This window comes from Plectropomus leopardus, chromosome 18, assembly GCF_008729295.1.
Source record: "Plectropomus leopardus isolate mb chromosome 18, YSFRI_Pleo_2.0, whole genome shotgun sequence".
Lineage (NCBI taxonomy): Eukaryota > Metazoa > Chordata > Actinopteri > Perciformes > Serranidae > Plectropomus > Plectropomus leopardus.
The window spans coordinates 10,746,286-10,760,694 of NC_056480.1; the positions used below are offsets into that span (position 1 = coordinate 10,746,286).

Consider the following 14,409-nt stretch of genomic DNA (forward strand, 5'->3'; position numbering starts at 1 on the left):
CAAGTGATGGATATCACATCTATGGCACTGTGCATCAGACGTTCACTGTACCGATGCATCAGTTTGCAGAATGACACCAAACTTTGCAACCTGTCAATCAACCCCATCAATGATGATGGCAGAAGCTTGTAAAGTTACTAATCTAATTTTTATCAGTGACCAGCAGGCACATCAGAGAGGCAGAAAAACAGAAGGCTGAGCCATCCTCCATGAGTGATGCATGCATCCCATGGGCAAAATTAAAAACCACTGCAGTGCCCTGCCCTTCAGCTTATCTGTATGATTCTGGAAATGCTGAAGCTGCAAATAGGCTGGCACATGTTGTTCCCTGAAGTTTAATAAAAGAAATCTATTCTATACTGTGTGCAACGGACTGGACAGACTAAGACTGCTAATTAGACTGATAATTCGAAAAACGAACAAGGGAAAATCTACGGAGACAAATCCCTATGACAGTAAAAGAAGCAAATGTCTCAACCTTTATTTGCATCAGCCAATAAGATAAAACACCTCTATTTGATTTGTTTCAAATGATAAAATTTAATTGCCTTAAACTACATGAGCAATTTGCACGATTTCTTCCTGTGAGTGACATAAGGTGACTTTACAAAGGCATGAAGACATCTGCAGTGTCTCGGTTTGGACCTGAAAGCGGTTAGAGATGAAGTCACAGACTTCCCCCCAGGTGATTGTAAAAGGTGCCATGTCTAAGTCAGTGAGGTATTTTTGACATTACACCAATATCTTTCCACAATCTTGAGTACATCCCTGCAGTGTCTCTCTCAAAACCTTTTCTGCCATGTAACTTGAGAAGTGATCTTTTAAGTCTTGCACGAGCAACTCCATTATACTGGTAATGCACTCGACAATATGATGCCACACAGAGAAAAGTGAAAGCAACAATGCGTCTGTTGCTAATGGCTTGGAACAATAGCCTGGCAACACTGGCCCACAATTAACGCTTTGCTCATTGTCTGGTGTGACTCAATAGGCACTTGCTTGGGACGTACGTCATTCCAAGCTGTCTGCACAATAAGTGATCAATGCTTCTCCCTTCACTAAAGCAAATCTTTGTGTACCTGATTCAAAAAATGCATTAGTCATTATCACTTGTCCTTGCTTTTGATTTGCAAACTGGCAAATCACAACAGCTGTCCTAATAACATCATACTTCCTCCGAATTATCAGCAAAATGCATTTCTCAGGCAGAAAGAAGCCACTTGGATGCCGACCAGTGTTACATTTTAAATCTGAAACAGCTAGTGAAAATGTTTTTCTTCAAAGTTTGATTCAGAAGGTCATGTCATCATCTCAACACTACTCATAGCTTTCTGATAGACTCTGACATATAGAAGCTAGAACTTAATCCAAGCTTACAAATTCCAGTCTGATTTTGGGAGGTTATTTGAACAAATGATTTTGTCCTGAATACATCCCTGCTAATCAATATAAATGTGTTATTGCAGTCTTGATAGTGCAGAGGCTAATTTGATTATTGTTATATATAGGCCTAGTCTGATGCAATTTTTTGCCCAATGGCATTTCTGGATGCTGTGTTGTATTTATTATTACTATTCATGTACCTATACTTCTTTTTTCACTTGCTATGGAAACATACCCCTGCAGAGTCATCTACTTAATGGTACATGCAAGATTTGGAAATGTATCTTTCTGAGAATGAAGTTCAAAGGGATAGTTCAGATTTTTTTCGAGTGGGGTTTTACAAACAGTAGATGTCAGTCAGCACGCCCCCAGTTTAGAGAAGCAGGCTGGAATCTGACATAGAAGCTAAGTAATGTACTGCTGTGGTAGGGGTCAACTACAAAACATAGTTTAGCCACCTAAAAAAAAGTCCCACCTAAAAGATCCTGATCAGTTTAAGTGTTTGCTATATTGAGAGTATTTTGACTGCTTTACCTTAATGTCACAGTGGTTTTCAATGGGAAAATGATGCCGTTATATTGCTTTCTTCGAAACCGGACTCCACTGAGAAAAACAGCAGTTTAGTATCGCTGACCGCAGGTGTGGCTTGTCTACTGATTCCTGGAACAGTTATTTTCTTTGTGGTTTTGTGTAACTTTGACATTAGAAAAGGTTAGATCTTATTCACCACAGTCACACAATAACACAAACTAAATAAGTGATTGAAGCAGCAGCTGACCAGCAGCTTGCGTGTTCAACAAGGTGAAAAACCTGTTTTGTCAATGGAGTCTGGTGGCTCTGATGAGAGCTTGATGTCAAAACAGGCTGTGTGAGGGGCGCCCAGTAGCTCACCTGGTAGACTGGACACCCCATGTACAAAGGCTTAGTACTTGCTGCAACGGCCACAGGTTTGATTCCAACCTGCTGTGGCCTTTTGCTGCATACCATCCCCTCTCTCTCCCCCTTTCACACATCACCTGTCCTATCAATAAAGGCAAGAAAGCCAAAGAAAAATCTTTAAAAAAAAAAAAAAACAGGCTGTGTGACAAAAAGCAGAAAAAATACTCATAAAGGTGGGAATTTTTTAGGTGGCTGCTTCTCCAAACTGGGGGAAAGCCGATTGCCATCTATTGTATGTAATCAACTGACTATGAAGTATCTCATACAACCCAACTTCAAAAAATCCAAACTATCTCACTAAGCAATTACTTATAAGAACCTACCTATTTAATGTAATCATACTGAGGTATGTTTATGATTGTCACTATCCAGCGTGTTTCTACCATTTTATTTTCCATCTCTATGTAGAATATTGTAGATTGTCACATAGTTAATTGATGATTGGTATTTTTGCCGTCCAACTGCATGCTGGAAATGTGGTTGATCGCAGACTCATGACCACTCCCTACTTAAGAGGGCTTCTCTTTGTTACAAAACTGTTTGCCTGATATAGGTCTAGTCACCAAAAAACATCACGATGAATTCATTTCTTTTGCAAGTTAGACAGTGTGCAAGAGTTTCTCTGCAAATTGCGTCCCACTCGTCCGTCTCCCACACACCTGTTTTGAAAGACGTGAAATATTCTTTTGCTCTAATCATCTAAACACTTTCCATAGCTTGCAGATCTTACATCCAGTCTGACTTTGGTAGGCTATAAGAACCACTAATAATGCCCTGGATACCATTATAAAGGTGTTATTCAGTGAAATAACTTGTGAAGTTTCTCCCCTGCATGTGAGGGCATGGTGACATGGTACTGGGGGGAAAAAAACAGCAAACGCTCCTGCAGTACAGAGAGGCCTTTTATAAACCAAAAAATGCCAAAGCCATAACCACGGAGATGGTCTTTCTCATGGTCTCTCCTACTGTGCTAACCTAAAAGCCAGAGCTCCAGTATAAAACCTGAAGTGGCAAAAAGAGATACCGGTGTAGATGTGTTTCTTAATTGTCCGATAGTTTGTAGTGTAGCACCTTTTCAAGTCTGCCAAACATCAAACATCAAACATCATCACTTTTGATCTCAATACTAAATCTTTGTAAATGTATGGGCTAATAAAGAATCGCAGCTGGACAAAAACTGCAATATTAAAAGGGATGAAAAGTTATATAGAGGGTGATGTATGAATTATAGTGACAAACAGCTATGTGTGACTTTTGCGCTGAGAGAGGACAAGATTTAATTCCCCTCTCTGCTGCACATATGCTTGATCCAATTAGCCACATGTCTATACAGTGTTATTATTAGGGGGTCTAAATCACATGTTTCATCACAATACGATATATTGATTATTTGGACAATGAGACAGTATTTTCTGATATCACAATGTCTGCAATGATGCGACTGCGATTGACTTGTGACTATATCAGTAGATATCCTTGTTGACTTTTTTGTGGCTCATCAAAATCAGTCTGGTGCTAGGTTACTAGCAGTGACTGAATGTTTAGGGAAAGGTGTTGGGCAGAAATGGTAACACAGATGTGTCATAGGAATTTCAAAAAGTGTATCTTAAATATGACAATATGTATAGATGTGTTCTCTTTGCATGGACAAAATTGTATCAATATATTGATCCAGACTGATGTATTGTTACACCCCTATTTATTATCATAGCAGGGGTGGGATCTACCAGAGGCTCTACTAGATATATTCTCATTATACTTAGGTAATGGTACAAATTATTGCAATTTTAAATGCTTTGCCATATAATGAATATTGTGGTAAAATATATTGTATTATATTGTGATTTATTACCCTTTCTCCACTGCAAATTATTTCCACAAAGGAAACTTTTGTCGGCATTATCTGATAAGATTTAAGTTTTCAGTTTGTTCATCTCACTTCAGTCATTTTTACTGCAGCAAAATGTTAGACTTTAAGACATTTTATTATTCCAGTGGGCCAAAAGTTTCATTTATATTTACCATCTTAATAATTTCTATAATAAAGAACTTGGCATCCCAATAAATATACAATACTGCCACACAAAAATATCACAATGCTAAGCAATCATTTTTCCCCAACCACTATACCATAATGTAGATTGTCGTTTTAAACAAAAAGTGGAGTTCAACACGTCACCTCTCTTTTTGATCTGCTTGCAGATTGCATATCATGGACAGAATTCATAACCAAAATGTTTGGGCATACAAATATCAATAACAGAGCTGCTCCAAGGTCATGCAGTACCTCTCCACTCACATCTACAAGAGTGAGTCAGCACAGCGCTGACAGAGCAGTGTACCATATATGTCACTGTCATTTATGATATAAAAAATGCTAATTTCTGTAATGATAAAATAACAGAAATGACATGGACATAAATTCATGTTTACAAGACAAAATTAAGTGCAGCACTATCCTGTTGTAGCAACACTGTTTCACATCAGTTAGTGCACGGGTGGGGGGGTTGTCCTGACCTAAATGTTGACGCTGGTGATTGATAAAGCCAATGTAGCACACACGTTTGGCATGTGGGGCAGTGTTTGCTCTCGCCGGTGGGGATATGTCCTGTAAATCCTGTTACACCAGCCTGTCAGCCTCACTTCAGGTGGCGTTTATAAGCCTTTGATAACAGTGTGACGGCTTGACTTTCGGGCGATTAAAGTTAGCATTGCGTGCAGACTCTTACACTCACGTTTTAGACAAGTAAAAAAAAAAACAAACTGGAGTAACGTTAGACGTGCAGCATGACAAAGGAGTCTAGGGCTAGCAGTGGTTATGCTAACACCCCGGCAGTGAGAGCAGGGCGCATGTTTGCCGGGACTGACAGCTGAGAGGGGGATAAGAAGGGGAGGGGGGGACCGAAAAACAGCTGACAGACCCAGTTGTGAGAGAATAAGTTGTAGACAACACTGACTACTACTTTAAAGCAACGTTAGCGGTTTTAGTGACTTATGCTAACACCAAAAACTGAGAATCCTACCTTTGCTTTGCCGGCCTCCAGCTTCTTTTGCCTCTCCTCGTCTTCCATCACCGCGGTCCCTGTGGCTGAAACAAGAGGGAAACTGCTTCATGCGAAATATCAGCGGGACAAATCTAAAAACTAGCGGTTAGATATGTCTCTCCTGTGGCTCCCGGCTCGCTGCCAGTCGCGTTCACTAGGTGCTGTCTCCTTGTTGGTAGTCCGCCGCCATGTTTTCCACGTAAACATGAGACCCAACCATGATGACGTCGGGTAGGTGCCTCCGAGGCCACGCCCACTGACATTCCGCGAGCGTTGCCTTCACGTGCAGTCACAAATGTCGTAATTACACGAAATAAAAATGATCATTATTCAGTACTGAGGTCGGCTCTGGGCAGTGGCCCCCAAGATGCTCCACCAGCCCCACTAACGCCAAACAAAGGCATCTTTAGCCCCGAAAAATTCTCACTTTGAACAGTTATTGTCACTAAATCAAGGATCTTCAACTTGCTTATTCGTGTTTCTAGGACTTAATGGCATATCTAGGATTTGGTATATTTCTCAGATTTCAGGACATTTCTAGGATTTTAGGACGTTTCTAGGATTTAAGAATGTTTCTCAGCCTTTAGGACATTTCACGGATTTAGGACATTACAATTTTAGGCTGTTGCTTGGATTAAGCACATTTCTACAATTTTAAGCTGTTTCTAGGATTTAGCACATTTCTAGGATTTTAATACACATTTGGTCTTAGGACATTTCGAAGATTTTATGAGGTTTTTTTTAGGATTTCAGGATGTTTCTCAGACTTAAGGACATTTCTAGGATTTTAGGACATTTCTTGGACTTCAAGACATTTCTAGGATTTAGGACATTTCAAGGATTTTAGAACGTTTCTTGGACTTTAAGACGTTTCAAGGACATTTTCCTAGGATTTATTTTTTGGAATAAGAACATTTCTAGGTTTTTAGGCTGTTTCTAGGGTTTAGCACATTTCGCAGATTTAGGACATTTCTAGGATTTTAGGACATTTCTCAGACTTTAGAACATTTCTAAGATTTTATGATTCTAAGACTTTAGGACGTTTCACATTCCTATGGTCATTTTCCTGTTTGTTTATTTGTTAAAAACGTATTTTCCGGTAATTTTTTGGTTATTTGTTATCAATTTTGTGCTCATTTTCTTGCCATTTCTTGTTGAGTTGCTTGTAGCCTCCTTCCTATGTTTTTGAAAGAAATCAAGCCAATTCGCTCAGATTTCAAAGGGTTAATGTAATCAAGGAGGCACTAATTTCAACTGCTTGAAATACTGTTTACAAAAATCCAGCATCATCATATGATTTTGTATGTGAAATCGTAACTCATTAAATAAATAATAACAGAATAATGACGAATAAATGTAGTGGATTAAAAAGAAAGAATTAATCTATAACAATATTTCTCTCCAGAGTATAAATTACAATCCGATAGAGGAACATGTTCCTAAAATATCGTAATTGCATCTCATGTTTTGATCTATAGAGTTTGGAGGCAAATGTGACTTTGTAGAGGTAACTCACACATCGCAAACTCCTTTAATGTCTTAATGCAGCCTACTTCAAATTACTTGATTGTCATTAATGATATCATCAACGTATTTGATGATTTTTAACATTGTCATAAATTTCACTGTTTTATATTCAGTCTGAATCCTGCTTAAAAGGTCTGCTCAGTTTCTATGGTAACAGGAGGAAAGGTTGCCAGAGCTGTCCCAGTTGAGAGGTTTTCTTTTTTAACATGAGATATTTTCATCTCATCAGCTGTGTTTTTTCCTTTCTAATAAAGACTTCAGCCACCAACTCATATTTTACAGCATGGCACTTGATTGGGCTATTCTGAGCCCATTTCAGACAACAGTGGCAGATAGCTTTTTCATTTAAAAAGGAAACATTCAAGCTTCCTTGGGGAATGGGACTGCAGGTAACATGAGAGAGAGGCATCAGTTTCGATGACAGATCGAGGCGATAAAGGACAGAAAGTCCAGTATTAAACTTATAGACAGACTCCATGAAATCTATCTTTAGTCAACATATAGTTTCATTTGAACAAGTTATAGGGAGTTTCTGTTCTGCACACATGTTCATGATGTAGTTTACGGCAATTGCTCTCAACTGGTCCAACCACTGGGTCCGAATCTCTCCTTTGTAATTAGTCTTAGGTCAGCACATAAGAGAAATGATCACATATTCAACTTTACTTGATAAAATGTACATAACATGTAATCTTAAAACACACTAAAAAAACAAATTTTAGATCTTGAGTCTGCACGATTAGGCTTATACAGCTGTGTGATGAATCTACTGAACAAAAATTTAAACGCCACATTTTTGTTTTTGCTCCCACTCTTCACAAGTCAAAGATCTGAGACTTTTTTTCTGGACACAAAGCACTTATTTCTCTCAAATTTTGGTCACAAAGTTGATAAAATCCTCGTTAGACAGCACCTCTTCTCTTCCAAGATAATCCATCCACCTGACAGGTGCAGCAAATCCAGATGGTGATTAAACAGCATGAATACTACACAGGTGCATGTTAAGATGGTCACAATTAAAGGCCAATACATTTATGTTCAGTGTACATTTGTTGAATTTAAACTCAACTTAACCCTGGGATAAATTGAAATAGACTTTTTTTCCCCCCCAGATTAAGCTTTGGCAGGGGTGTAGATTTTTGTTTAATTTTGGGGGGCACACATAATGAACAGGGGGTTTGGGCGTCCTCTGCCAGAGCATTTTGAGCATCAGACACTAAATATCCTGTATTTGAGTGCATTTTTACTCACCAATTTGTATCCTTACTGCATTACTTTAATTTCCTAAAATCCCTGAAATATACACCAATGCACTTTGGTCGTAGTAGAAACCAAAGACAGGTTAATGTAAAAAACATGCTTAAAACAAATTAATCTTAGGCCACAGTAAATGCAGTTCCTTAAAAAATGTAACTTTCTCATAGAAAACCAGTTGATCCACATAATATATCAAAATGTGACAGTTTGTCCTGCGTCTTAGCAACATTTGAAACCTACCAGCAGCAGCGGGAGAGGACGCTCTGGGTCTTCGGCTGACGGGAGCTGAGCAGCTGATAGTCTGGCAGATTTTGAATTCCACCCATCTTCTTTTGGACATTGTATTTGATCCCACCTGTTAACACTCGCTGTATGTGCAACAGTGTCTACAGGAACCTCTGAGCGTTTGAAAGTTTCTGCAGTTTCTAAATTATTGATTCAGTGAAGGAGTACTGTGTCAGCAGTTACCCAAGCAACTTAACCAAGTAGACCACAACAAATGGATAAGGACAGCTATGTATTTAATATTAAATACGCAACATTTCCAAGAGGTGCAGAGGAAGAGAGAAAAGGCACAATGAAATTTAAAAGGAAAGACAGCAAGAGAAAATTATAAATTATTTTTAGCTAGGTTTATAAAGACATTTAGATACCCCTGACTTTTCTAAGAGCGTGGCCGAAGGAAGGAGAGCCACTCAGTTGCTAGTTTATTGGTACACTTAACTAAAATGAATCTAAACAACAGCCATATAACGGAGCTGTAAATGGAGTGAACGACACAACGTAAACACTTCTAAACACAATAAAGTTGAACCAACATCCATTCAAAACACTCTTAACAAGAGTTCAAGGTATAGACACAGAACTACAGAATATTGAATGGCTGTTGTATTGTGCCATTTAAATTAAATAGAAACTGGAATTACATATTTAGCATATGAATTACTGAGTTAAGGCCAAAAACATGTATTGTGAGTCACACTAACCTTGACCTTTGATCACTAAATTCCAGGTGAACATTTATGCCAAATTTAGGTGAAAACCTTGAAAATATAGTATTCATGAGAATGAGACTAATGCAAGATCACTGTGACCTTTACCTTTGACCACTAAAATCTAATCAATTTCTTGTTACAGCCAAGTTGACGTTTGCGCCAAATTTGAGTAAATCCCTTCAAGGTGCTCCTGAGATATCGGGTTCAGAATAACAAGACAGATGAGGACATGGTGACCTTGACCTCTGTCCTATAACCACAAAAATCGAATCAGATCATCCTTGAGTACAAGTAGACGTCTGTGGCAAATTTGAAGAAATTTCCTGAGAAACTGAGTTAACAAGAACAAGACAGACAAAGTGGCAGTGACCTTGACCTTTGACCTCTGACTACCAAAATTTTATTAGTTTATTGTTGGGTCTAAGTGGACGTTTGTGCCAAATTTGAAGAAGATTCCTTAAGGTATTCTTGAGATAACACATTTATGAGAATGGGATTGATGGACAACCCGAAAACTTGATGACTCCGGCCACAGCTATCACAGGCATGGAGAAAATTAAGCATGACAGAAAGGCTCATTATCAGAATAAATCTAGCCCATTAGCATTTCTGTTATTTTGAGCGATTTAGTGTACAAGCCATTTGAAAAGTTTTTCTTTTGGTCTGCTACCTGAAGATACATATTGTATATTTTCTGATAGTGGTGTTTTGTAATTTTATGTGAGATGAAATGAAATGTCTGGCATGACATGGCAATACATAAAACTGCTTTAAGACTGCATTATAGTTTTAGCTGGGTGCACATAATAAACTAGTAGCAGAATTGCCATTGAGGCAGCAACAAGCAACTATGATACACAGAAGATATAACAAGTATGAACTGTCTTGAGGCTAGGACCATTTTCAGCCATGTTTCTGGTGTTTTACACTCTCCTCATCATTTGTTTGATGCTAAAACAGACTGAAACAGAAAGAAAACATTGGCCATAAGAGTTCTTCGCCATCACATCATTATGCAAAAACATGCTGAAGGGCTTGGGACAAGTGGAACTGTGTGTGCTGTAATTAAAAATAAACTGTATTCTGTTGATGACTGACCACATAAAATTGAGACCCTATCGCAGAAGAAGCTGTTTTGGCTCAAACACCACGGTCACTTCAACCTTAAATCAGCAGCTAATTTGCATAATGAACATATCACTGTGCTGTATTAAAGTATTCATGAGTGGTGGGACTCATCAGTAAAAAGAGACGATGGGTTAGGCTTTTCAGTGTTCACAACACATGGCAAATGCTCTCTTGTACCTCGTGGGCATACAAGAACGTCAGCAGTATGTCTGGAGTGTGTTAAATATTAACGGCTGCAACTCACATTCAAATATACTTTAATTTTATCATTATATTTAACATATTAAGAATGTCATAATAAAGCTATGGATGAACTGTAAAATCACATTGCACTCTTTGCAGAGCTTTGTAAGTGACTGAATACATTATATTGCACATTCTATTCACAATAGCTATCCTTGTATTCAAGGTTGTCTCCATTGAGAAAGCAGTTTGTGTCCTTTATATTCTTTCTGTGAATTTGATGGTTTTAGACAACCTAATAAGGAGTTCAAATTGTACGCAAACAATAAATGGTGAATTGAGAAGGCTGATTCTAATATTGTTTTGATCATTTTTCAAAGGATAAGGTTATTACATAACACTCTACACACACTCTAACTTCATCCTGACAGTGTGGGGAAGGCCTCAGACATTTTTGCAATCAATTTCGGAGATAAAACGTACAGAAAATACATATTTTTAAGGTAATTAAATTGATCACATGAGAAGGAAAAATGAAATCTAACAATATTTAGATTCTGCAATTATTACTGTGTTTTTGTCCTTACCGTGCCTCTAAATACAGATTTTATTATTTTAAAAAATCAATACATTCAATACACAGAGCATGTATGTTCCGGATTTTCAATATGAAAGTTGTAGAAAACATCTTTCATAATACAAAAATAAAATGTAAAAATAAATTAAATTGCAGAATAAATAAAGAGAAAGATAATAAATAAAGAGAAAAGACAGAAATATGACAAAAGCAAACAAACAAAGAACAAGAAAAAAATCAGGGTCTACTAAACAAATTGAGTAAATCTGAAATGTCTCAATAATCTAATAGTTTCTGCTCATTTGAAACTTTTAAGTTTTAAATTATCAGCAGTAGTCAAGTAGGTTTTAAAAGGATTTTATGTAAATATTTTGATTAAATAAGATTACATCATTGTGACCAATGTGAAAAGTAGGCTAACCTATCAATCCAAACAGCAACTTTAAAAATAGTTACTGATAACAATAATAATTTATGATTACCGTACAATTACATGAATTTACACTATGAAAAATTAGAAATCTGTGCTTCCATCTAGTGGTTTAAAGTGAGAGGAGATTTAACTTTGACTCCAGCACGCTAGATGGTGCAAGTTATCGCGGTTTTGTTTTACGGTAAATCTCGCGAGAGTTGTTCAAATTTGACGTTTCCGCTTTCACTTGGGGCAGAGGGTTGTTCAAAGAGTCATGCCGATCTTAGAAGCAAGTACTTGGCCGAAAGACATCAAATGTATATGGTATGTGTTTTATTTCGTGTTTTACAGGAATACAGAGGGAATACAGGGTAAACACTGCAACTGTTTCTCAGCAGATGAATACTGAAAGTAACAATGAACTTCTCTGGGACCTATCCACGGTCTTCAGGCTGATGTCAGTCGTGCTGTATATAATAAATAATTCTTAATATTGATTATGTCAGCTTGTAAACAAAGATATGATGGGTCCTGCCAATATCTGTGAACATGAGTCACTCTCTCAAAACCAGAAGCCGGAGAACTAAATCTTAAACTTGGGAAGTCGTAGGATTTAAAGTATGGAGCTGCTCCATTGATAATGAATTGAGACTGGTAATGTGGACTAACAGAATGCTTGTTTTCTTTTTATTCCCAAATTAGCTTCATTCAATCACTGGAATTGGGAGACAGGTGTTCATTTTTACTAATTTTTTTGAATACTTTCAGACCATAGGAATACAATGTATGAATTAAAAAAAATGTTAAAATTCCTGTTTAACCCTAGAAAGGCTGGTGGGACTATATGACAGGACCTTAACATAAACAGACATTTGGAGTTTGATATTGACACTGGTCTAGAACTATATTTACTCAAGTGATGTTACTGTACTTGAGTGCAATTTTGAGGTACTACACTTGAGTATCATCCTTTCAATTTATCTGTTTATATTTCTTTTACTGAGCAACATCACTAATATAATATGATATAATATAATATGTTCTGTTATATTACGTAGAGTTAGCCCTTAATTGACCAGTTACACCATTTAAATGCTCCGGACATGTTTGTAAATTAATACCTGTTTGTAAATTAATACCTGTTTATACTATATATATATATATATATATATGTATATATATATAAAAGTACTTAACTCACAGTTATGTGGCTATGATAACCTGAGTTTTGATTTTATTGCTTTATAGTCTTCCTCATTAAAATGGAAGCAGTACCTGGAGTGAGGGCTCTCCTCAGCCTCCATCGATTGGTGGTGCAGCGCAGCTTTGGGCTCATTCCCGTACAGCTGGCATCACTCTATCTTCCCAGGAGACTTTGCAGCACTACTTCACCATCTACTGAGTCAAAGCAAACTGTGAACACAGAGAATGAATCTCTGCTGGAGAACCTGAATCTCATGGGAGTTGATTTAAAGAAGGTACGCCAGCGTCAGCCTGGCGTGCTCCGCAGATCCTTCACCAATGAACAAGGTCTCGCTCACTTTCTGGAAGGCAAAGGAGCCAGCAGCAGCGTTATTGCCGACATCATATCGCGTTATCCCCGTGCTATCACCCGCTCGATTGATCACTTGGAAAAGCGCTGGAAGCTTTGGAGAAACATCTTCAACACAGATGAAGAAGTTGTGAGCATCCTGAAACGCTCACCTGAGTCTTTCTTCCGGTCCAGTGATAATGGGAATTTGGAGAAGAACATTGCTTTTCTGACCTCACTCGGACTGAACGCCAAAGACCTCCATCGACTGCTGACCACAGCACCGCGGACATTCTCCAACAGCTTAGAGCTCAACAAGCAGATGGTGGAGTGTTTGGGAGACGTCTGTCTCCAACTTGGTGGCAAGAATCCAGAGCAGTTTGCTAAAGCCGTCATCTCCAGAAACCTTTACATTCTCATCCGAAGCACCAAAAGAGTGAGGACAAACATTGATATCCTGAGAGATCTTCTTAAACTGACAGACTCAGAGCTGCTTGCTCTCCTTCAAGGCCCTGGAGCAGAAATACTGGACCTCTCCAGTGAATACTTAAAGAATAATTTTATCACTCTAGACCAAAAGTTGGTTTCTCTCGGCTGTCAGGAAACAGATATAAAAAATATGTTCCTCAAATATCCGATGGTTCTGTTTATTGGGGCGGACACGCTGAACTCTAAACTGGACTGTCTCCTAAATGGAGGAATAACAATGATGCAGATCGTGAAAAAGCCAAAGGTTTTAGACTACAGCACACAGAACATTACAGGGCGCATACAGGAGCTGAAGAGGGTGGGATATGACTTTGAGAAGAAAGGGATCAACATTCTGGAGCTGAGCCGAAAGCGCTTTGTTGCAAAGATGGAAAAACTTAATGCCTCTTCCAACGACTAAATGTAACTGTACATATTGTTAGATGCGCCTTTCACTTAAACTTGGCTTTATGAAGACCGAGTTTTGTCCATGTGGTAACAAGAATATGATGTCCAACCTCTAAAACGTCATTTTTGTAATATTTCAAGATATTTAGTAGGGCTACAACAAACTAATATTTCATCGCCGTCTAGTCTGCAGAATTATTTTCTTGATTATTGTTACGCCTCTAAAATTGGGAACAATTACAATTTCCCGTACCCAAAGGTGTATCTTCAAATTGCTTGTTTTGTCTAACCAGTGATCCAAAAACACAATGATATTAAATTCACTATCTCATAAGGCAACAAAAGCAAAAATAAGAAAATAAGAAGCTGGAACTGGGGAAATTGTTGGCATTTTTACTTAAACATTGAGTCAATTATCAAGACTGTTGCTTCTAAATTTTGTGTCAAGCGGGGTTCCCACAGTCATGGAAAACCTGGAAAAGTCATGAAATTTCACAATCACAATTTCCAGGCCTGGGAAAGTCATGTAATTAGTAAAAATCATTAAGAGGTTGTGG

The 14,409-nt window shown here is 38.0% G+C and overlaps 2 protein-coding genes across 2 annotated transcripts in view; one reads left to right on the top strand and one right to left on the bottom strand.

Annotated features, from left to right (window-relative positions):
* akap9 (A kinase (PRKA) anchor protein 9) overlaps positions 1-5,555 on the bottom strand; it is an 85,677-nt gene extending 80,122 nt beyond the window's left edge. The window contains exon 1 of the mRNA XM_042506209.1: positions 5,346-5,555. Coding sequence (XP_042362143.1) covers positions 5,346-5,393 — 48 coding nt within the window. The 5' untranslated portion in view covers positions 5,394-5,555. The remainder of the gene's footprint in view (positions 1-5,345) is intronic.
* A 6,145-nt stretch (positions 5,556-11,700) lies between these two features.
* Positions 11,701-14,373, top strand: LOC121958261 (transcription termination factor 1, mitochondrial). The gene is made up of 2 exons (XM_042507146.1): positions 11,701-11,769; positions 12,694-14,373. Exon 2 carries the CDS (start codon positions 12,708-12,710, stop codon positions 13,863-13,865), a length of 1,158 nt encoding a protein of 385 aa, XP_042363080.1. The 5' UTR covers positions 11,701-11,769; positions 12,694-12,707; the 3' UTR covers positions 13,866-14,373.
* The last annotated feature ends 36 nt before the right edge of the window (positions 14,374-14,409 follow it).

Bases quoted from the DNA above. Each gene is read 5' to 3' on its own strand.
- LOC121958261 (XM_042507146.1), top strand. From the start codon at position 12,708: ATGGAAGCAGTACCTGGAGTGAGGGCTCTCCTCAGCCTCCATCGATTG.